Source organism: Lygodium microphyllum, chromosome 28 (genome assembly GCF_053477565.2).
Source record: "Lygodium microphyllum isolate KBCC chromosome 28, Lygodium_microphyllum_v1.1.10, whole genome shotgun sequence".
Classification (NCBI taxonomy): Eukaryota; Viridiplantae; Streptophyta; class Polypodiopsida; order Schizaeales; family Lygodiaceae; genus Lygodium; species Lygodium microphyllum.
In genome coordinates, this window is record NC_141162.1 from 99613438 (window position 1) to 99638879 (window position 25442).

The 25442-nt window shown below is 40.9% G+C and overlaps 1 protein-coding gene across 1 annotated transcript in view; it reads left to right on the forward strand.

Annotated features, from left to right (window-relative positions):
- LOC148011794 (uncharacterized) overlaps window positions 1-24668 on the forward strand; it is a 39124-nt gene extending 14456 nt beyond the window's left edge. Inside the window, exons 5-6 of the mRNA XM_087670519.1 lie at window positions 23498-23778; window positions 23911-24668. Of these exons, the coding sequence (XP_087526645.1) occupies window positions 23498-23778; window positions 23911-24154 (525 nt within the window). The 3' untranslated portion in view covers window positions 24155-24668. The remainder of the gene's footprint in view (window positions 1-23497; window positions 23779-23910) is intronic.
- The last annotated feature ends 774 nt before the right edge of the window (window positions 24669-25442 follow it).

A 25442-nucleotide genomic window follows, 5' to 3' on the forward strand; every position in this document is an offset into this window, starting at 1 on the left:
AGTTCAAGGCTACTTTCTTGCTATGCACTTTGCTTGAAAGTTGGGATACTTTTAGGACAGCCTTGAGTAACTCAAATGCTCAGCTGTTATATTCTGATATGGAGAGTTTTTTTCGGATGGAAGAACTCAACATGCAAAATAATTCAGCAAACAAGTCTTCTAATGCATTGCACACTCAAGGCAGATTTTAGCCAAAGGGTAATTTTGAAAATAGAGCATGCATCAAGTCTCGTGGCAAAAATGTGGAGTGTCATCATTGTGGCAAGAAAGGGCACTACAAATGAGATTGTTTTTAATTGAAGAAAGAGAGGCAAAAATAAAAACATTGAAGACCATAAGGCTGAGAAAAAGGACAGTCAATCTGCAAAGAAGAGCAGTGTGAAGATAGAAGAGATAAATGTAGTCACTCATGCGAATGACAGTGATGGTGATGTACTTCTTATTGCTTCTTTGAGTGTACATGCATTGATTGCGATTCTGAGGGTGGCATGTACACTTGGAAACTTGATTCAAGAGCGTATTTTCATGTTACACCACATCATGAGTGGTTTTCTTACTACAATGGTGGTGCACATGGTATTGTCCACTTGGGGGATAACTATGCATGTAAAATTGCAAGCATTGGCAATGTGAAACTGGATTTTTAGCATGGCTTCGTCTTTGTTTTGCATAATGTGAGGCATGTACCTTAGCTCAAGAAGAGCTTGATAAGCATATGCAGCTAGATAATGAAGGCTATCACACCACCTTTGGGGATAGCAAATGGAAAATTTGTAAGGGCTCTCGCATTGTTGCCAAGGGCTCCAAAAGTGATACTTTGTATCGTTTGTATATATCTAGCGTGCATGACCATGTAGTCGCCATAATCGAGCAGCCAAGTGTTTCTTTGTGGGATAGTCGGTTGGGACACATGAGTCAAAGTGGAGTGAAAGTGCTTTCTCACTTGGGTTATTTGCCGTCTTTAAGGTATACTGATTTCAAACAGTGTGATCATTGTATTTATGGTAAGCATGCTCAAACGTCACATAAGAATTCTCTTTCTCTAAAGTCTTCACCCTTGGAGTTGGTACATTCAGATGTAAGTCAAATGCTAGGGTTATCTTTAGGGGGCAAGATGTATTTCATTACCTTTGTTGATGATGACACACGCAAAGTATGGGTTTATCCAATTCGTTGCAAAGACGAAGCCTTGGATAAATTTAAAAAATTCTTGGTACTTGCTGAAAATCAGACCAGCAAGATATTAAAGTATCTTCGCTCTAACAATGGTGGGAAATATGTGTCCAAAGCCTTTTAGGACTTTTGTGACAGCAAAGGGATTAAAAAGGAGCTCACTGCCCCTCATAATCCACCCCAAAATGTTGTTGCAGAGCGTATGAATAGGATCATTCAAGACAAGGTCTGTACAATGTTGTCACATACTGCTTTATCTCATGGATTTTGGGAGGAGGTGGTTATTACAACCATACACTTGATTAATCGATCACCAAACAGGTCTTTGAAAGGGGGGGGGGGGAGTCCCTCAAGAAGCGTGATCGGGTAAGCCACCTTCGTATGCTCGCAAGGAAGAATGTAACAAACTTGAGCCAAAGTCATGTAAATGTATTTTCCTGGGATATGGTGATGAAGGTGAAATGGGATATTGATTATGAGATTGCGAGAAAAGAAAAGTCGTAAGTAGCAATGATGTTATCTTTTGGGAAGATCGCATGCACGAACAACTCGAAAAGAGAGAGGAGGTTAGAAGGGTTGTATTCTAGGAGGATGTACCAATAGAATAGCAAAGAATACCCGTTAGACAGCAATAAATATCTACTGTAAATGTTCTTGAAAATGTAGGGAATAGTGCTGAAAATGATCAGCAAGATCTTGCCCATGATGTACCACAAATTCAGCAAGAACACATGCCTTTGGAACAACGAGAACCAACTCTACAACATGCTAAACCTGCAGAACAGCAAGCTGTTAATGGAGATTTGTAGGCGGAATAGCTAGTAAATCTTGACCTTTGGGTGTGTAGGTCAACCAGAGTGCAAAGATAGCCAAATAGGTTTGTTCCTGATGTCAATTATGTGGTTGATTATGTCACGTTGATAGATTGTGGTGACCTGTCATGCTTCCAGGAAGCAATGGACAGAAAGAATAGCAAGAAATGACATAAGGCAATGTTGTTAGAGATCGAATCTCTAAAAAAAAATGGCACTTGGGATTTGGTGCATTTGCCTAAAGGATAGAAAGTGTTACCATGCAAATGGGTTTACAAAATGAAAGTCACATCTGGTTCTTTGCCAAAGTACAAGGCATGACTGGTTGCTAAAAGGCACAAGCAAGAACATGGAATTGATTTTGATGAAATCTTTTCTCCTGTAGTCAAAATTACTACTTTGCAAACCATCTTGGGCTTGGTTGCATTTGAAGATATGGAACTCATACAGATGGATGTAAAAACAACTTTCTTACATGGTGATTTGCATGAGGAGATCTGTATGCAGTAGCCAAAGGGTTTTGTTGCAAAGGGAAAAGAGCACATGGTATGTAAACTTAATAAGAGTTTGTATGTACTAAATCAGACACCATGAGAATGGTATCATAAATTTGATACATTTATGCAATCTCAGGGATTCCATCGCTCTCAAGTTGATCATTGCTTATATACCAAGAAGGTATTCTCTTGGTTTTGTATGTGGATAACATGCCGATCGTAGGTTGGGATGTTCATGTCTTGGACTACTTGAAGTAGGGTTTACACAATAGCTTTGAGATGAAGAATCTTGGTGAGGCCAATCACATTCTTGGCATGCGTATACATAGGGATAGATCAAAGGGTCTTCTTTATCTGTCACAGTTGGAGTATGTTACTAAGGTTTTGCAGTGCTTTAGTATGGAGGGGGGGAAAGCCATTGGCATACCATTGCCTCCATATGTGAAACTTAGTGCAGATGACAGCCCTAGATTTGATGATGGAAAGGTTGGAATGGCCAAGATACCTTATGCTTCAGCTGTGGAAGCTTGATGTATGCTATGGTTGCTACACGTCCTGACATTGTATTTGCAGTGGGAGTGGTTAGGAGATACATGGCATATCTTGGCAAAAAGCATTGGGAAGCAATGAAGGGTATTATGAGATACCTTAAGGGCACAAAGGATTTGTGTATCTGCTTTGGTAAGCAGAAGTCATTTGTCGTTGGCTTCACGGATGCAGACTATGCTAGTTATCTTGACCGCAAGAAGTCTACTTCAGGATATATGTCCACCTTCATAGGTGGAGCAGTCTCTTGGATATCCAGGCTGCAAAAGTGTGTTGCATTGCCTACTATAGAGGCAGAGTATGTGGTTGCCACCAGTGAGGCATGCAAAGAGGCTTTATGGCTTTCACGTCTAGTGAGAGAGCTTGGTATTACAGAGGTTCCTATCCTCCATTGTGATTCTCAGAGTGCTATCATGCTAGCACGGAATCCTGCCTTTCACACAAAGACAAAGCACATACAGGTGAAGTATCATTTTTTCAGGGATGTACTTGACAACAAGAGTATTGAGTTTGTCAAGGTACATATAAATGATAACCCTGTAGACCTTCTCACGAAGGGTCTTCAAGTAGAGCGGTTTGCTCATTGCCCCTAGATGATGGGGCTTGGATAGTATATGTGTATTTCAGCTTCGTATATACATAGACTTAGCTGATTCTTTTCTCTACCTTCAAGCACGTTGCCTCCCGTTAGGTGGGATCTCGGTTGTTCGGAATAAAGGCCCACTGTGCCTTTTATGGTGTTTGGGTGTGAACGGACCCTTGTACTTGTACTTTATATATATTATCAAAACCTAAAGTGGTACATCCCGGTATTGTACCAAACACTTTTTGTGTCGTGCTCTCACTCCTTTTCCTCACTCTTTCTACTTTGAACTTTGCACTTAGTCTATCCTATACTTTGTCTCGATCCTAGCAAGTCGGCCATCAAAAGCCTTTCATAAAGTGGTTGATGGCTGGGAATTGTTGGTTAAGTCGTGGGGTGGTAGTAAGAGCTGAAAACACACAATAATGATGAAGATTATTTGTTGTACTAGTCCGTGGAGGAGTAAACTAGCAAATGCAGCAATAAGGATGTTGAAGAACAGGTTGCTAGGCTGAAAATGCAGCAATCTGAAGTGTTCGATGGATGTGCATTGTGAAGAAGACCTCTAGAATGAAATCACTTGTTGGTATGGTGTTATGATCAGCTAGACAGCACCGCAAACTAAGTTATCCACTAAGGTAATGTTGTGGATAGTAGTGGGCTGAAGTTGAAGGTGTGACGAGGGAATGATGAAGAATGAATGAGAGAGTAAGTGTGGAGTGGAGTAATGAATGGATGAATGTCCATATTGATGCCCTATTTGTAGGTCTATGAGCCACTAAACTCTCTCGGGTGGCACCCCAACTCTCTTGGATGGCGCCTAGATGCTAACTATTGATACAAATAAGGCCTTTTTGGAGCTGTAAATGGACACTAACTAAGGTAATGAAATGATCTTAATGAATGGCTTTCTCAATAGTTAGCGCCTAGTTCCCAACGGCACCATTGACATAAATGACTAATTAATTGTCCTAGGCCAATAATTCTCACCAAATACCACCTAGTACATGACTACTTAACTTATTACAACTTTTAACTTTGACATCCATTGACTTTTGGGGGCCCTTGGCTTGACATTGGCGATTTTTTAATTTGCACATCACATGGTACCTCACATTTGCACGTTTGATTAGTAACTTAATCGAATGCTAAGCAGAACATCAAAATTTCACATCCTCGTGACAAACTCTCCCCTTGAAGTCCTTGCAATTGTCCTTGGTTGCAGCTCATTGTGCCAAAACAAGAAATTGCAATGGAATCTCCATGAGGCATCATAGTAAAAATAACATTGGCCATTACTAGTTAGCCATGCTATCGCCCAAACACTTGTTAAAAAATTTCAGCCAAAATAATCAAAACATAAAAATTCAAAAAGAATCCAAGGCTGCTGCTAGAAATGCATAGGATGCATCTCTTACTAATGTTTCTCATTTGTTCTTGCCAGCAATCATAGTGAAACATAAAATAGGCATAAACCATAGCTGAATTATTAGTGGCATTCACAAAATGCTCTGCTGTCCGTAAAACCAACAGAGTACCATGAACAAATTGTGCAATATGATCAACCTTTATTTTCTTTCTCATTAGAATGAAATGAGCTTGCTTACTCAACTTGCAAATGATAGTCCATACCCTATAAGTGCATGCTACTCTAAAGCTTGGTACTTTATCATTTTAGGAATGCCACCCACACACATTGTACATTATGTATTACCCACAATTAAGCACACGTCTATCCTTGGATAATTGTTTTGGATATTCCTCTCATTCACCTTGGACATTTATCTACAACCACTTACATAGGGATATACATCCTTTGCTTATTGTGAAACTCCTTACATTCCATAGGCCACTCAAATGTAGGGATTTCTATCCTCTACTTATTGTGCGTCTATCCATCATTCTTGGGCTACTCGTATGGCTCCCATGTCTATGCTTATTTACACATACACGTGGATCAAGTGTACACACATGTTCGATGTATAGTGGGAACTTTGGGGCAAATCTTGAATTGTTCTGGAGTCCTCCACCTACCCATCCTACTCAATACTCAATGCTTATACTCATACTTACATCCTACCCATGCTACTTAGCACTCGCACTCTAGTTGTTATGGCTAAGAATACTTTTAGTGACAAGATTGGTTTTAATGGATTGAAGTGTCATAATCACAATAGAAAAAGAATTTGTATGCTTTTTATTATTTTGTATATTTAAATTTTTGTTAAATTTATTTCCATTGCACTTACTAGATATAAAGAAAAGTACATTAGAGCTGGCCACTAATAAGTGGTGAGAGGTTATGGTGGACCTACAAGTGGTTTAAAGAAAAGATAATTCAACGACCTCATATAGAACAAGAGGAGGTCTCATTGGGGTTCCATATCCCATAAGTGCATGCTACCCTAAAGCTTGGTACTTTATCGTTTTAGGAATGCCACCCACATGTCAAAAGATGATGTACTAGTGAGACAGTAGGGTTTGCGGGGAGGAACACAGAGTGAACTCGGCAAACATGGAGAAGAGAAGAAAAGAGAGAAGAAACTCTGATGAATGGAAGGATGAAGTTTTGAATCATGGAGTGAATGTGATACAAGGGAACAAGGGTACCGTAGCATAAGGAAACTGATGAGGACAGCCACGAACCACGAATCGCAATGTCCTCTTGAAGGGGTGTGAGGGCAGTGGAGAGGTTGGAGAGAGGAGGTGACGGACTAAATGAATCAGCCGTGAGAAAGGAATGAGAGAGTGGCCTATAAATAGGCATAATCAGTCTAGGGTGGTGCTGCTTTTTGGGGCTGCAAACCCTAAATGCAAAATGCAAAAATGCAAAAACTCAAACTGCGGGTGAAGGGTTTCTCAACACCCCCTCTCAAGCCCAAATAAGAAAAGAAGAGAAGAGTGAAGTGGAGATGGAACACTATATGCTAAAGAATGCTCATGCGGCAGGTGCCACTTGGACAATGTCCCTCACGGGGAAATTGTTCACTTGTCCAAGCACCCTTGTACAAAGATGATGAAAACATGCAATGCATAGGAGAAATGTCGGACTTTGTGTGGTGTTGACAATCATAAGGATATGCCTATATTCGATCTCAGGAGTTGGCTCCATGTTGACCAAGTGACCAAGGCAAGAAGAAGAGGAGGAAGAAGATGTAGAGAATCCCTAAGATCCAAGATTTCCACTTGAAAGGTAACCTGCAGTAAAGAATAGTAGACATAGTAAATTGGAGAACCCAAAACTCAACCTCGAGAGAGAAGCCACTAGCTTCGTGCATCCATGCAAGAAGGAATACAAAGGCCTCGTCGCCAAGCGTGAACCTCCAAGGCCTTGAGCTAGGTAGATCCTCGAGATCCTGGGAATCAATAGGTGAGATGACTGGTGGAAGGAAGCCACCCAATCCAAGGGTAGAAGAAGAAGGTAAAAGGTTTCCGCCAGGGTGTGCGAAGGATTGAGCGGGGGGTGGGGACCCCCTTTGAAATTAGAGGAATAGGAGTCCCCTCTGAAGTTGCAGTATATGTAGATGTCCCCTTAGAGGGCAAAGAAAGATCATCCCCCTCTTAATCCCCCTCTGAGGTAGATAAGGAATCCAAAAACTCATGGATCATGGACTCCGAAATGTTTGAGAACGAAGGAAGTACCGTCGGTCGTACTGAAGAAGGAATCTGGGGTGGTGAAGAACTCCGAGAGGTGGCCTCTCGAACTTGAGTAGGCGAGGGTGAACGGTGGGGCTCAAACTGAGCAATGAGTGGGCAACAATCACTGCTTCTCAATGGAGCGGACTGGGAAGCCGAAGAAGAGGAAGGAGTTGAGCAGCCATTGTCTCTCGAAGGAGCGGATTGACGAGGAGACAGTATCAAACAATCACTGTCTCTCGATGGAGAGTGACAGATGTAGTAGAAGAAGACTGTGAAGCTAGAAGAAAAACAGTCAGGATGGGTGAGCACGAGTGATTCCTTTCACCTCCCAGCCTTGCCTAGTATGTTGCTGGCCAGACCATCGTGATCCGATTGCCAGCCGTCAAACCTTGGTGAGTCCTACTATTCTTGGACTCTCTTTATTTCTAGGCTCCCCTTAACCCCGTTCGGGCGCCCAAGAGCCTGGACGGTCATCCTCATGCGTGTTCCCCTTGATTCACCTTAATGTCACATTAAATGTCACTTTAATACCACATTCAATGTTTGTGACCTTAATGTCACATTAAATATCACTTTAATGTCGCATTAATGTCACATTTCCTTCCCCTTAAGAATCGGTTTCGTCCTCGAAAACGATACTTGGAAGGTCTAACTGTAAATCGAGAAACCTTTTCTTTAAAGTACTTACTCGCTCCCATGTTGAGCTTTCTTCTGAACAATCTTTCCACTTAACCAAACATTCTTGATAAATAGTATTCCTTGTTCGTCTATTACGAACATTTAATATTCTTTCTGGTTCATGTGGATTAGATTGGTCATTGAACAGCTCCTCAATGTTATCATTTAAGATTAGATTATCCAAATCACCCAGCTTCTTCCTTAATTTACTTACATGAAAAATTGGATGTATTTTACTACCAGCAGGTAGTTGGAGCTTGTAAGCCAATTCTCCCACCTTTTTAAGTATTATGAAAGGACCACAATACCTTGGTGAAAGCTTTGGACATTGTCCCTTTTTCATAGTTTTAGTTTGTTCAGGCACCTTAAGATAGACCAATTCTCCTTCTTCAAAGGAGATATCTCTTTGGTGAGGATCTACATATGCTCTAGCTCGATTTTGAGCTTTTTTAATATTTTCTTGAGCAAATTTTAACATACTATTCATATCCTCCAAAAAGTCTTTAGCTGCCTGAACCTTTTCCTTATGCAGTCCTACTGCAAAAGAAGCTCTAGGCTGAAATCCATACATTAACATAAATGGACTATATCCAGTGGAAGAGTGCTTGGCATTGTTATATGCAAACTTTGCTATTGGTAAATACTCTTCCCAATTAGTTTGCCTTTTACTTACATATGCCCTAAGCATATCTTCAAGGATTTGGTTAACCCTTTCAGTTTGCCCATCTGTTTGCGGATGATCCACCGTACTCATGCTAAGTTTAGTATCCAATTTCCTAAATACCGCACGCCAAAATTGGCTATCAAATTTTCTATCCCGATCAGAAACTATATTTGCCGGAAGGCCATACAATCGGTATATGTTCTCTACGAACAATCTAGCCAATTCTGGTGTTTTAACATCAGTTGAAGTTGGAATAAACCTAGCCATTTTGGTTAACCTATCCACAATCACCCACATAGAGTCGTGGCCCCTCTGTGTTCTAGGTAAAGCAACAATAAAGTCCATGGAGATACTCTTCCATTTTCCCGAAGGAATTTCTAGTGGATGGAGAAGTCTTCCCATTTTCAATCTTTCAGCTTTATTAACCTGGCATTTATTACATTTGACCACATAGTCAAGGACGTCCTTATTCATTCCAGGCCAATAGAACTGCCTTTTAATAAGACTATTAAGTCTTATTAACTCCTGGATGTCCCGCACTAGGGGTATCATGACACTCAAAGAGTATCTGGCGTCTTATTTCTGTATCTTTCGGGACACATACCCTACCCTTGTAGAGTAAATAACCATTATCAATGGTAAAATTCTTCCACTTGAATTGAGTTTGAGCAACCCCTGATGCTCCATTTCCTTGTTGAAAATCCTCATATATTCTTTCCTCATTAGAAGCACTTTCATTTGGATCCCCATTTTTTATTGCTTCCCATATGTTGGAATATGCCTGATCAACCTCGCATTTCCCTTTTAAAGATTCAAGCAAGTTGGAAGTGAACTGAGTAAAACTCAATTCATTAATGATGGGCATTCTGCTGAGTGTATCAGCTACTATATTATACTTTCCTTTTCTATATCTTATCTCATAGTCGAACTCTTGAAGGAGTTTGGCCCATCTGGCTTTACGCCCGTGTAAATCCGGTTGATCATTAAGCCACTTAATGCTTTCATGATCCGATAAAATCAAAAGTTTGGCACCGTACAGATAGTGCATCCATTTCTTCATTGCATGTACTATGGCATACAGCTCCCTCTCATAAACAGAATAATTCTGTTTTGCACGGTCTAATTTCTTGCTTTCAAAAGCAACTGGTCGACCTTTTTGTAATAAGACCGCGCCTATTGCCTTATCACTGGCATCCGCTTCAACCACAAATGGTTTATTGGGATCCACTATTAATAATACTGGAGCTGTAGCAATAGCTACCTTAAGTTTTTGAAAACTTTCATTTTGGTCTGTTTCCCAATAAAAACTTTTTTCTTTCCCTTTAAGTTGATCTGTCATTGGAACAACTATTTTGGCATAATCTCGAATGAATCTACGATAAAATCCAGATAAACCTAGAAAGATCTGCAGCTCTTCCAGGTTCCTTGGAGGTGGCCATTTAATAATTGCCCTTACTTTTTTTGGATCCATGTTGATTCCCTCTTTCAAGATAATATGCCCCAGATATTTGACCTCTTGTGTAAAGAATTCACATTTAGTTTTCTTCGCATAAAGGGAATGTGTTCTTAACAGTTGGAATACTAATTGTAAGTGTTCCAAATGTTCTTCTCTTGATTTACTAAAGATCAAGATATCATCCAAGAAGACTACTACAAAATGTCCTAGATAGGGCCGTAAAACACTATTCATCAGCTTCATAAAGGTAGCTGGTGCATTAGTGAGGCCAAAAGGCATCACCAAAAAATCATAATGTGCGTATCTAGTACGAAATTCTGTCTTGGGAACATCTTGTGCCTTAATTCTTACTTTGTGATAACATGATCTTAAATCTATCTTTGTGAAGAATTTTGCCCCTTGCAATTGATCAAAAAGATCTTCCATTCTGGGCATAGGAAATTTATTCTTCACCGTTATTTTATTAAGTGCTCTATAGTCAATACAAAGTCGCATAGAACCATCTTTTTTCTTTACTAATAAAATTGGTGAAGCCCAAGGTGAATTACTGGGTTAAATAAACCCTTTATCCAGGTAATCCTTAATTTGTCTTTCAACTTCTTGATGCTGTGTTTCACTTAACTTATACGGTGGTTTAGAAATAGGGTGTATATCCTTATTTATATCAATTGGGTGATTTATATCACCCCTATCTGGTGGAAGGCCACTTGGTAAATCAGAAGGAAACACATCTTTAAAATCATCTAACAAACTACTTAATTCATTATTAACATTCAACTCACAAATATAAGAAAATTGTTGCTTTATATTACAGAAAGTAAAAGTGTTCTGTACAGGAAGAAACCATAATATATATACCTCACAAACTTCCTTCTTTATCAGCTTCTGAACTTCAGTAGAACACAGCAAAGGATTATCAGATACTTCGTGTTCACCTTGAATGACAAAAGTCTTACCATCCCTTTCAAATTCCAGTGTATTATGGTGATAACTACGTTTTAAGGATGGTTCCAATCCCCATAGCCACTCTCTCCCTAGAGCAATATCAGCTCTTTCCATGTTCATAATTTGGAAATCAAGTTTATCTTTATATCCTTGAATCTCAATTTCCAAATTGGATACCATTGTATCCTATATTTTATTGTCTTGGCCTTGCATCATACGAACAACATATTGATGCCCACTCTTTTGTTGGGGAAGTTTCAATTTTTTGACAAGTGCATAATTTATAAAATTATGTGTGGCAGAGTCATCAATCATGACTCTAACCCTCTTTTCAGCTATCAATCCATGTACTCTAAGTAAATCATGTGGCCCAAAAGTAGGCTGCCACATAGAAGTTGACATGCAACACTTATGTTGTACATCCATGTGCAAGACCTCCAAAGATTTGTACTTTTCATGCCCCTTTAATTCTAAGGTCTGCACTACATGGATTTGTTTTTCTTTTTCCTTGCCCTTGTCCTTATCCTTTCCTTTGTCTTCCCCCTTTTTCTTTTGAGAGCAATTCCAAGCAGCATGGTTAGGGGATAGGCAATTGAAACACAACTTTTCTTTTTTGGCCTTATCAAAGTTATCAGGACTTAACTTTGGCCTCACATATGGTTTCTTTTCAAAAGGTTGTTTTTTACCCTTAAAGAATGGCATTTTCCTTTTAAATTTGCCCACAAATTTTGAGGTTTCCAATTCCTTAGACTTGGGCTCCGTATCAGTGAGACTAGTGAGTGTACCTGGACGCATACTATCTTCATGAATTAATGCAAATTTAATTGCCTCTTCCAGCGTCTTAGGTGAACTCCTTTTTCCTTCCTTTTTACAGGCTTTGTCTAGTCCCCTAATGAATCCTCTTGTTTTTTGGAATTCATCTATTCCTTCAATTTTTGAGGATTATCTCACAATATTCCTCCAGATATGTCAGCAGGGGTCTTCCCCTTTGTCTGACATAATCTCAATCTTCCCAATTTCTTTCCATTTCATTTTCAGAAAGGAATTCTTTCAAAAAGACGGATTCAAATTGAGCCCAAGTTTCAGGTATTTTATTTGCCTCCTTTAAAGTTCGCCACCACTTATATGCTTTGGGCCCCAAAGTTAAACTAGCCTCCAGTGCTTGGAGATGTGGTGGGGTATTTTTAAGTTTATGTAAATCTTCCCATTTTTAGAGGAAATTAAAGATTGTATCTTTATTTCTATCTTTTTCCTCCCCGTGAAATTGAGGGGGTTTCATATCCTTTAGAATTGGATTATCTCTCAATTTATGGTGGGGTTCCTTAGGATCTTGCATAGTCACATCTAAATCTTTCGATGAAGATGCGACATCCGAGGTTTCTATCTTATTTTTATCTCTTTATAACAATAAAGTTAGTTGAGATTTTATTTCAGTGAGTGTTTGGGTTAAAAATTCCATTTGAACCCCCTGAGCTTGCACACGAGCAATAAGGGCATCAAATTGCTCTCGTGTAGCAAAAAATTCTTCCCACTGTTCTTCTTGCATTTCTGGTTCATGGGGATCTACCATAGGGTGGTCCCCAGAACTAGAACCTTCCATTACTCTCTCTTTCCCTTTTTCTGCCATTAATACACTGGAATTGGAAAGCAAAGATAAGAAATTTGCATACAAAGTAAAGTACTTCCCTGGTTTTAATCGCAGGGCAGTTGCTGCTGGATTTATTAGTAAGCCCGAAGAGTGAGGAACAATCCTTATCTTCCCGGACTAGACCAGTCACGCTGAAAATGAAAATTTTCAGCAGAAAACGGGACCATCACTTGGACCACCAATATGTCTTTTATATGTGTGACAAATCTGGCTGATTTCAGTCTGTTGGTGGAGATTCAAATGCTGGTACTTATCATCACGACTACAGCAGTCGTCTTTATGTTTCGCCTCACAGCTTCTTCATATTTCGCCTCACAGCTGACGCAGCTGGACATTGCGCCTTTCGTTGACCAGAAACGAATCCCTTTTCGTTTCACGCTGGGTCGTTTTGCCTCACGTCTGCGCCGGGTCGGTTTTTTTTTTTTTTCTCACGTTGACCAGAGACGAATCCCTTTTCCCGTCACGCTGGGTCGTTCTGCCTCACGCCAGTCGTTTCGCAAAATGTCACTTACGTGACGTGGCACACCACACGTAACCACTTCGAAAGGGTCTTCGACGATTAATGAATGGCGGGCGACCCTCACGCGACTGGCATCCTGGTGGGCGACTGAAACCCATCGACTGAAATGAACCGCGACCCGTCGACTGAAACGAACTGCGAGACCCGTCGATGAGGAACTCCACAAATCCACACGACTAAACCTGTCAGCTCTGATACGAATGACAGATGATTCAGAAGAAGACTATGAAGCCAGAAGAAAAACAGTTGGGATGGGTGAGCACGAGTGATTCCTTTCACCTCCCAGCCTTGCCTAGTATGTTGCTGGCCAGACCATCGTGATCCGATTGCCAGCCGTCAAACCTTGGTGAATCCTACTATTGTTGGACTCTCTTTATTTCTAGGCTCCCCTTAACCCCGTTCGGGCGCCCAAGAGCCCGGACGGTCATCCTCGTGCGTGTTCCCCTTGATTCACCTTAATGTTACATTAAATGTCACTTTAATGTCACATTCAATGTTTGTGACCTTAATGTCACAGAGAGGAATGTAGAACCGTAGGCTGTGGTAGCCACTATACCCAAAAATAGGTGCGAGAAGACGGTCTTTGGCATTGCGACGATCTCTAGGAGGTCGTAGCGTCAATTGATCCTCCATGTCCTTGAAAGGACTTAGTGCGCATCGGATGCGTCTTATTGCCTTGAGCATAGTCCTCTGATAGCCGATGCAGAACGATCTTTGTGGCCCAGAATGGAGAGGTGGAACCAAGAGTGCTTGGTGGAAGACACATATACTCTGGGTAGGTCGGGAGCAAAGATCCAGGTCGGCAAGCATCGGTGGTGTGTCTGGTGATGCCACAGTAGGAGTGCCCAGTAGTCTGGTCATTTGTTGGTAAAGAAGCCATGGGTACCAGTGTGCCTTGCTGAAGAAGGAAGAGGTCAGCCACGAAACACGAATTGCAATGTTTGCCTCAAGGGCTAGGAGGGCAGTGGAAGGGCTGGAAGTGAGTTGCTAGTGGAAGGAGGAGGATGCGATCAACAGTAAGAGGTTACAACCAGTAGAAAAATGTAGGTGAGGAGAGAGAAATACTAAAAACGCAGGTGAGGAGAGAGAGAGACAAAAAATGCAGGCTGCAGGAGAGAAAACAACAAACGCAAGAGAAACCAGCAGCAGCAGTTAGTATGCTGAAATCAGCTCTGAACAGTGTGTGGTAGGTTGGAAATAGGCATGAGACTATTATAGACAACAATAGCCAGCTTGGACCGCAATGTCCTCCGCGTTCGGGGTGTGGGCAGCAAGCTGAAATACCTGAAATCTACAAAAACGAGTGTGCTTTCTGAATGGAGAGTGATCAGCAATAGTTGCTTTGCCGTAAATAGCTGTAAATTGTGGGTGGAAGGCTGGAAACAGGTGCCAGACTGTAGATGACAGCAAGGGATAGTTGAGACTGTGATGTTCTCCGTGAAAGGAGTGTGGACAGTAAGCTGAAAACACGTGAAACCTACAAAAATGGGATTTTGGTGCAACGGAAAAAGAATAGAAGTGGATGCCGAACTTGCCACTGGTCTTTGCCATCATTGTAGTAGAGGATCTTTGCCACTATTTGAATAGATCCAACTCTGATACCATGCCGAAAGATGGTGTACCAGCGAGACAATAGGGTTTGCGGGGAGGAACACAGAGTGAACTCGGCAAACATGGAGAAGAGAAGAGAAGAGAGAAGAAATTCTAATGAATGGAATGATGAAGTTTTGAATCATGGAGTGAATGTGATACAAGGGAACAAGGGTGCTGTAGCACAAGGAAGATGATGAAGACAAGCACGAATTGCAATGTCCTCCTAAAGGGGTGTGAGGGCAGTGGAGAGGTTGGAGAGAAGAGGTGACTGACTGAATGAATCGGCCATGAGGAATGAATGAGAGTGGCCCATAAATAGGCATAGTCAGTCTAGGGTGGTGCCCCTTTTTGGGGTTGCAAACCCTAAACGCAAAATGCAAAAATGCATAAACGCAAACTGCGGGTGATTATGTATTACTCACAATTAAGCACACTTGTCTATCCTTGCATAATTTTCTTGGCTATTCCTCTCATTCACCTTGGACATTTATCCATGGCCACTTACATAGGGATATACATCCTTTGCTTATTGTGAAGCTCCTTACATTCCATAGGCCACTCAAATGTAGGGATTTCTATCCTCTACTTATTGTGCGTCTATCCATCCTTCTTGGGGTACTCGTATGGCTCCCATGTCTATGCTTATTTACACATACACGTGGATCAAGTGTGCACACATGTTCGACGTATAATGGGCACTTTGGGGCGAATCTCGGATTGTTCTGGAGTCCACCTATCCATCCTACTCAGCATCAATGCTCATACTTACATCCTATCCATTCTACTTAGCACTCGTACTCTAGTTTTTACGGCTAAGAATACTTTTAGTGACAAGATTGGTTTTAATGGATTGAAGTGTCATAATCACAATAGAAAAAGAATTTGTATGTTTTTTATTATTTTGTATATTTAAATTTTTGTTAAATTTATTTCCCTTGCGCTTACTAGATATAAAGAAAAGCACATTAGAGCTGGCCACTAACGAATAGTCACAGGTTATGGTGGATCTACAAGTGGTTTAAAGAAAAGATAGTATGGTGACCTCATATAGAACAAGAGGTCGTCTTGTTGGGGTTCCATATCCCATAAGTGCATGCTACTCTATAGCTTGGTACTTCATCGTTTTAGGAATGCCACCCACACACACTGCACATTATGTATTACCCACAATTAAGCACACATGTCTATCCTTGGATAATTGTGTTGGATATTCCTCTCATTCACCTTGGATATTTATCTACGGTCACTTACATAGGGATATACATCCTTTGCTTATTGTGAAACTCGTGACATTCCATAGACCACTCAAATGTAGGGATTTCTATCCTCTACTTATTGTGTGTCAATCCATCCTTCTTGGGCTACTTGTATGGCTCCCATGTCTATGCTTATTTACACATACACGTGGATCAAGTGTGCACACATGTTCGACGTATAGTGGGCACTTTGGGGCAAATCTCGAATTGTTCTAGCGTCCTCTACCTACCCATCCTACTCAGCACTCACTACTCATACTCATACTTACATCCTACCCATCCTACTCAGCACTAGCACTTTAGTCATTACGGCTAAGAATACTTTTAGTGACAAGATTGGTTTTAACGGGTTGAAGTGTCATAATCACAATAGAAAAAGAATTTGTATCCTTTTTATTTTTTGTATATTTAATTGTTTATTAAATTTATTTCCTTTGCGCTTACTAGATATAAAGAAAAGTACATTCGAGCTGCCACTGATGAGTGGTGACAGGTTATGGTGGACCTATGAGTGGTTTAAAGAAAAGATAGTACGACGACCTTGTATGGAACAAGAAGAGGCTCTCGTTGGGGTTTCGGCCCTTGTACAATGTCCCACAAGTTTTGAGACTCTTAAGATATGTCTCATCAGATTTGACCAAGTAGTGTAGGTAGATTCGTTAAAATAAGTCTTGTTAGTAAATGCATGCTTGGCTAAGGAGGAAGAATTATGAGGTGTTGGATAACAAGGGTAGGGTAGGTAGTAGGGAGAAGGAGATGGATAGGTAGGAATTGCTTGTAATGGTCCAAAAGGTGTCACTTGAGGAGGCATTGGGACTTGATAGCCTTGCCCAACTATCCTTAAGTCATGAGAATTGTGGTACCAATTGATCCACCCTTTGGGAAAGTTGGGAGGGGATGCCACACGTAAAGCTTGAAAAAGTGTGAAATGGAGGTTAAGCTTCCCTAGTAGGGAGAAGGAGATGGATAGGTAGGAATCGCTTGTGATGGTCCAAAAGGTGTCACTTGAGGAGGCATTGGGACTTGATAGCCTTGCCCAACTATCCTTAAGTCACGAGAATTGTGGTACCAATTGATCCACCCTTTGGAAAGCTTGGGACGGGATGCCACACATAAAACTTGAAAAAGGGTGAAATGGAGGTTAAGCTTCCCTCATCGGTGCATCTGCACCACCTAAAAAGGTTCTAAAAGATGTGTCAATGTTTGGTGACCTCCTTGGTGTGATGTGAGATGTCATTGGTGGTGTTTGCATAGGAAAAGTGAATGGTTTGAATGAAATTGTAGTGGAAGAAGTGGGTGGGATGGATGGGAAATTTAATTGAGGTGACGAAGTGTGGGTGAATTCATTAAACTGATTTTTTGAATTAGCTTTTTGAAAATGAAATACGGACGAAGATGGAAATGAAGAATGAGATATCTTACCTACTTCGTTTAGGACTTGTCAGAGAGGAGAAAAATATGTTTTTCGAGTATGTTGCGACATTTCATTTCTTTACAACGTCAACTTTGAGTCCCACTTTTCAAAATTTTTGCATTTTGTTCGAATTGTGTCTAAGACACAAATATATTGATTCGTGAAATTGAGGAGATGATTGTAAATGCATCTTTTTACAAGGTTTTTACTTATAATTTTTTTGTAGAAGTATTGAGGATTAAAACTAGGATGTCTTGTTGCAAGATGGTTAAGGATTTCAAAAAGATTCTATGATATATTCTTTATGAGCTCTTAAACCTTTTGAATGACATAAATTAATTAGGTAAATTTGGGTACTGTAATAGAGCTATACACATTTTCTCATGTCAAAGAAAAGGACAATGTATAGCCCAAAAATGAAATAATAGCTCATATGGTTAATGATTACATGAGCATAGTAGATAATTGATGTGTTAAGAGTAGAGATTTTTTGAAAACAAAACACTGTTATGTCCACTGTTTGAGGAGGATTTCACAGCATCAACTCCAAGCACAATACTTGCTTGCAAGGAGAAGCTTTTCTTGCAAGGAAGCTCATCATTCAAATATATTGTGCTTGATTTTTATGACTGGGATGAAGGATTTTCAGCCTTGGTTTATTGGCCTGTATTTAGGAATATTATGCAGTGCAGAATAGTGTATCTTGCTAGAAGAGTATAGCTTGGATAGTGAGCTGCACAGCATGCTCAATTGTGGGCAATTTTAGTCACGAATGTTGAGATAGTGGTTATGTAGGAGTGCCATTTGTATAACCAACTATGTGGCTACCTCTTTGGTGAACTGATTTCTCAGTTGTGAAAGAAAGAACTTGTCTTATCCAAAACCCTTGTGGCCATGGATTTTGAGTGGCAATATCAAAGTGCTGGCCACTTGTAGGCATGGTTGTTACGTTCAATGGTGTCCAATTAGTACCATTCGATACTAGTACGGTACTAATCGGACTAATAAATCTTGGACCTATGTTTGATGAAAAAAAATTGTACATAAGATTTTAAGGCCTATACTTAATGTTGGGATTTGAAATAATACACTCAAATGTTTAGAGTCTTTACACTTGGAGTTTACATATGGAGAGTGATGATAGAGAGGAAGGAGGGCTTGAGAGTGGAGGTAGGGCAAATGAGAGCTTGAGGGAGTAGGGGGTAGAGAGCTTGAGGGGAGAGAGTTTGGGAGAAGAGAGCTTGAAATTTGAATTTGAAATTAGACAGGGAAAGAGAGGTAGAGAATATATTGTTGGAGAGAGAGAGAGAGAGAGAGAGAGAGAGAGAGAGAGAGAGAGAGATTAACATCTACATAAGGTTTATGTGGCTTATGAGAAAAAATCCAAAGTACATCCATGTCTAATATCATCTAATCAATAAGGTGAAGATAACAGTGGCCTATGGAACAATGCTAATAATAACTTTATGATGGGACTATGCTAGAGTAGAACCGTGTCTAGTGTTGTTCCATTAGTAGAAAGAAAAGGAAACCCAAATTTGAGGTAACTATCTATAGAAAAACGTGGTGGAGACTATAGGCTGTTGTTGATCTCAAGGTTTGCACATGATCTCGGCTATGATGTCTCTAATTACTCCATTGATATGCCTAGTGGTGAGTCTTCAGTGTCTCATGATAATGGCTTTGATCCGTTGACTGTGGTGCGGCCTCCTCGGACACGGTCCTGGTAGATAGGGTGGTTGTGCCGAACGAAGTGAAATGGCTCTATCCAATGTAACTCCATTGTGTGGAATGGAAGGTGTCTGGCGAGGTGGCTTTGCCTTTGCAAGGCTAGTAGTATCAGTAGGGTGGAATACCGTCCTCACATGTCATAGTAACCGTATATCTGCATATGTAATGCTCCTCTATTTGAGGCTCTCGGCCACAAAGTTAGCAAGTCCTATCCTCTGTTGGAGTATTTGTCCATCTACCTTTCTCCATCTGTGGCCTATGAGAAGAGGTTCAAATCTGTCCAATAGCAACCCGTATGTTGTGGGAGAGAGGGGTGCCCATGTATGTTGGCTGAATAGTGAATCCATCATCAAAGAGACACAAGAAGTGGCTTTGGTAGAACTCCATTCTCGATCCTAGAGGGAGTGGTGGGTGGATCCATGTCCTCTTTGTCTTAGTCCTCGATATATCAGCTCTAATTGCCTAGTTCAGCTTTGATGTATTGAGAGAAAGTGTAGGACAGGTCAAGGCTGTAGTCAAAAGGTTGAAGGCACGGTCAATATCCAAACCATGTAGGCTCATCCACATAGTCATTTTTGATAACCAATAGTTCTTGCTGCTGTCTTAGTCTTCAAGATGCCACCTTTGATCACCTAGTTCAACTCTGATGTGTTGAGAGAAAGTGTAGGGCAATCAAGGCTGTAGTCAAAAGGTGGAAGGCGGTCAATATCCAAACCATGTAGGCTCATCCACATAGTTATCTGTGATAACCAATAGTTTTTCTCACCCTTTGCTGCTAGTTGTCTAGATGAAGTTAGTGCCAATTTGGAGTATCTATGATGTGGGAGATCCCATAGTTTGTTCCAAAAGGTCACTACCTTGAAGAGTGCCTTTGTGACAATAGTTGCTGCATCCAGCTTTGCTTTGACAATGGGATGTGGGGTGGAGGGCTGGCTTCTAATTATTTGTGCTATCATCATGATCAATGGCCTTTCCATACTATCCTAGCAGTCATAATAATCCCTCTCTATGTCTGTCTAATCAGTGAGTGGACTGAGGCTCTTGTGGTATAAGCTGTAGCCCCATACCTCATAACTTTGCTTCATATAGTAGTGTAGGTGTGACTAGGGTGTCAAAGAACCATAGTTTGGTGTGAGGCTCTTGGAACTGTATGTGAGCACATGATTCTCAAGTGCCCCTAGTGTTGCATAGCCTTGTGCCAAACGTGTCTCTAAAGTCCCTCTCAATGTAAATCATGGGCTAGAGAAGGTGACTCCTAAATAAACACATTCCCTCACATGCTGCATTATGTCTTCTCCAAAAGTGAAGTGGTACATAGATCTAGTCACCCATGCTATTGAAGTATTGAAGGCCATGATTTTGGTCTTCCCAAGGTTTATTGTGAGGTCTTTGTCTCTACAAAAGACGTGCAAAGCATCTAGGTGGTGCTGCAATCCCTTTGGTGAATTCGAAATAAGAACAATGTCATTTGCATACAATAATATTGGTATCAACATCCTTGGTAGGCTGGCTTTGGCTCCTCCGCGATCAATGCAATTAGACACTTCATCTATATATAAACCAAACAGTGTGGGTGAAAGTGGGCGTCCTTGTTTTACTTCTATGGTACTATCAATCCTCTTTGATAGCCCCTTAGGTGCTCGTATATGACTTGTCATTGTCTCATATAATGCACAAATACCCTATTGTATACCTTTTGGTACTACAAAATCTTGCAATCTTTGCATAATGTGTGTATGAGACATTGTATCAAAAGCTTTGCAGAAATCTACAAAGCAACAATAGATCCTCTCCACCCTCCTCGATAATGGCTTTGAGTTATGAGGATATGGTCCAGTGTGGTATATCCACATCTGAACTTGCCTGTCCTTGTGCTCTCTTGCCTTGCATCTTAGCCCACTCACCGAATTCATGTTCCAATATAGATCCATATATCTTGGCCAAAGGATGCCAATCATGATAGTCTTATAGGTTCTAGGGATCAAAGGATCACCACTCGCAAAGAGTGGAATTAAAGGATGCTTAGAGAGTTGTGGTATTCCATGTTTCATATGTCCACAAGAGAGCTCGAAAGTCAAAATAGCATGATCTCCTGCTATGCCAATTGATCTCTTAGATACCTTAAGGCTTAAAGTTTTGGATGTTCGGTATCAATGTTGGTGACCTTGTCAAGTAATCCATAGTACTTGCCCCTCCTTTGTAATTCCAACATGTGAGTGTGTCAGACCTTGGCCATTGTGGTAGACCATTAAAGATGGCTAGTCTATGTGCACTTCCCAAAGCCAATAGTTGTGTCCCATAGGCACTCACTTCTTTGTCCCAAGCTCTCCTACGTAGGGCTATTTCATCTACATCAAGAATGACATTATCATGCATATAAAAGTCACTCACTCTATCTCCAGTGCATGCATTGAAATCTCCCCCACTAATAATATGTCCCCAATGCATATCTCATAATATCCTTGTAGAGTATGTCAAAGGGAGATCCATCTCATGTGGCATATGTTGAGTTTGCAAGAGGAAAGTAGCATATTGCACAATGAATATATCCTGTAGTCCTCCTATATGTATCCTAATCCATAAGTATTGTGCATCATCATCTCTTTTCATTACTTGCACATTTGGCAATTGGCCACTTTTACATTGGTGTGTTTCTGTGTACATGGCTATAGCCAGAAGCTATCTTCAAAGTAACCTGCGTCCAAGTGTAGGGCTTCATTATGTGAGAGAGGACGGCAAGATCGAAGCTCAGCACAGAAAACAGTAGACAATAGAGAGTGAAGCACGACAAGTAGACAATAGAGAGTGAAGCACGACACCCAATGCAATAGTTTGAAAGAGTGTGAACTAAAAGTACAAGGTACAACCCTTAAACCTTAGGGTTGTAGGGGGTTGTTCACACCCGAACACGGTAAGTGCCCGTAAGTGTGTGTCATAAGCACATACGAAATATACCATAAGTTTGGGGGAAAAAACCTCTCCTACCGAGAGTAAAAAGTGCCCCAGTGTCCTACTGATCACCGACACTCCTATGTGAGCGTAGGCGTAAGTGAGGCGTGAGTGAAATACCCAACACATTACAATTCCATATTGACATCCTAAGTGCCTCATAGGCCTCGTACTGTCATGCAGTCCTTTTGTCAGTGATGATGACTATCTATCCCTATAAACAGCCCATTTTCCCTCTTTGCGGGATTCCAACACTCTTTGGCATGTGTTCTCTGCGATGTGCTACTGTGCTGGGGTAAGATCCTCATCCAAATAAGTCTTCACCTTTGAGGGTGCTCCTCCTAGAGAGCGCGAGAGAGGGATTGGGTGTGTGTGCATGTGTGTTGTGGGAGAGGAACCCGAAACAACACCTACAACTACCCCTAAAGTAACCCCAAATGGTCACAAACAGGCACTTTAAAACAGTCAGACAGTTTGGTTTGGACACCATTGGACATGATTGGATGTGTCGTACTAGACAGGACAGATTGGACGAGTCCATCCTGTTGGACTTGGACAACTAGGCTTGCAGGCTGCAGCTTGCTCTTTTTAGCCTTCCCATATTTCTGCTCCTCAAAACTAGATTGAGAATTAGGCAATGTTTTGAGGATCTCAAGTAGACCTAAAAGGGCTCTGGACTGCTTGCAGGTGAATGGGATTCTCTCTGTAACGAGATTGCTGTGAGGCAATTGTCTCATTTATGAGCAGGCAGGTTGCACGAACAACAATCATTCCAGAAGCACAAAACACTCGGTTTTAACTTTTTACCAAAGGAGGTGCAACAACCCAGCTATGGTCTTTCCTTAGTATGTTCTTATCAATGGCCATTAGTAGATGGCTGCATTGGTTGCTCTGTGTGAAGTCCAATTGTTACAATCTAGCAGGCAAAGCTATTTTCAAATACTTCAATGCCAAATGCATTCTGACCTTTTTTCAGAAAAGATAACTGGCAGTTAATGGTCTTCTCTGAGTTAAAGCACTGCTTCCAATGATGCATGTGCCATTTTTCAGACGCTTTAATATGTTCTCATGATTTTGGACCAGGTGTAGCGATCTGAGTGGATTGTTAAACTGACACTTGACTAGATATTTAGCATCTAGCAAATGAAAGCCTCCCAAATATTGGATATGTGTTGTGAAAAGGTCAACAATTTGCATGCCTTGAATATGAAAATCTTAAACAGTGTATTTTTAAAATCTTATGAAAATCTTAAACAGTGTATTTAAAATCTCGAATTGCACTATAGGTCCTTTTTTTCTGGGCAATCGTAGTGAAAAATTGCTGGATAAAGGCTGATTCTGTGTGTTTCATAGCTTTTATTTGGCTGTGAGCTAATGATTTTCTTTTCTTCAGGGAAGTGTCGATGACTTATTTGAGTTGGACATGCAAGGCTTTGGCATTGCAGCTGTTGAAGATTGTTCTCAAATTTTTGAGACCTTTTTCTCGTTTGGAATATTGGACTCTTTGAGATTGTCTAACAGACCAGGAAAGCCATGGATGCCATCGCAGCCTTACGAATCCAAAACATGTCTTTTCGATAGGGGTGTTTTGGTTTTTGATCACAAGAATTGGAAAGATAATAATATTACAGAGGCTGTACATTGGTGGCAACGGTTTGAAGACAGTCTTTTCAGGTGTCAGAAGCATGTCTTTTGTAGAAGGGTTTCTGATAATTATTGTCTAGTGTCTGTTTATCGATGTGGCATTTGGGTACAGGGCTTAAATGCATCATAATAGGACTGACAATCTCTTCATTTGCATTTCAGCTCTGGCTTTCCAGACCTTCCTGTACACTTGGCACTCTATCAAAAGTACAGAAAGTTGGATGCTTTGTGGAGTGTGAGAGAGCCTTTGACATTTGAGAAGTCAAGTACCGCAAAACTGTTACATTTTGATAAGCAGCGCAAGCCTTGGCATCATGCAAAGTCTGCAGGTTTGAAGAGGGACGTGATGGCGCTCTGGTGGAATTATCTCTCACCATCTGCGAATGAAATGTTGGGCCGAATGTAGTTGTGGAAATTGTGAAGTTATTTTGCTAAAGGCGAGACAAATAAATACACAAGATTGTAGTCTCAGCATGGCTATTGTCAGAGCTAGCATATAAGTTAAAAGACACGAGAGAAATAGATACTGTGAGGATGGACAGACATGCTTGCAGCTCGAGCTTGTGAAGGTTTTATTGTGATTGCATATAAGGTTGGGGGTGGTTGCAGCGGGCCCTGGGGGCATAATCTGCTTGCTTTAGATCGGTCCACGCCTCCATGGCAAGGGCTACATGGGTTAGGTGTTATGCGTGCCTGTGCCAAGGGAGGCAGCCACGCGCACAGAGAGAGAGAGAGAGAGAGAGAGAGAGAGAGAGAGAGAGAGAGAGAGAGAGAGAGCATACATAGTGTTGCCTGGTTTCGAAAGCGGTGCCCTCTTACTATTGAGCTCTTATAGTATATTTGTTCATCATTTCTTGTCCCAAACATTTTAGGTGGAAGTGCACTCCTATGTTTCAATCTAAAAAGCTTATTTCCTCAAATTTTGGGTAGGTGGACAACCATGGGCAATTGGGAAGCATTTAGGTTGTTTTATTTGGTACTTATTGCATGCTTTATTGATCTAGCATGCATTGAATGCAAGTCGGTTAGCTACTATCCCCTTTCTTAAAATATAGGTTGTCCATCTCCACATTCATTTATTTTCATCATTTAGCTAGCCATTGGTCTCTTTTTGTTGCATCCTCCTCTTCGTTTAGCACCCACGTTGATTGATGCTAAATAGTTGTGTGTTGGGGTTCATAGTTGCAACCTGGTCTCATTTAGTCTTTTGTCACTTTTATTCCTACTGTCTAGTGTGTTTTCGTTGGTCTCCTTCTCTATTCACCATGTTCACTTTCCTTTCTATTGCACCCTCTCACATGGTATCATTTGCCTTGGTAGGAGCTAGAGTTAATTGAAGAGAAGCATCTAGTGAAATCATCTAGATATATTAAACTTTTCCTAGCTTGTGTTTTTTGTCCTAGTCTTCCTTTCCCTTATATTTTGTAATCTTGCACCCTCTCCTTGTGTTTAGATTGGACAACACTCAAACTATTAGGTTGCTATCCTAAATTGTTGGTGCTCTCAAACTAAGCTCCATTTTTACACCAGAAAAGACCCTTGTAGCATTTGACTAGGTTAGCCTTGTATGAGGTTGCCTCTTTTGCCAAAACACCTTCCTTTTGCATTTTTGTAACCAGGCATCATGATACAGTAGTGTTTTGACAGATCTACCTCAAACACTCCGCTTGCTAATGTCATCCATTGACATGTTG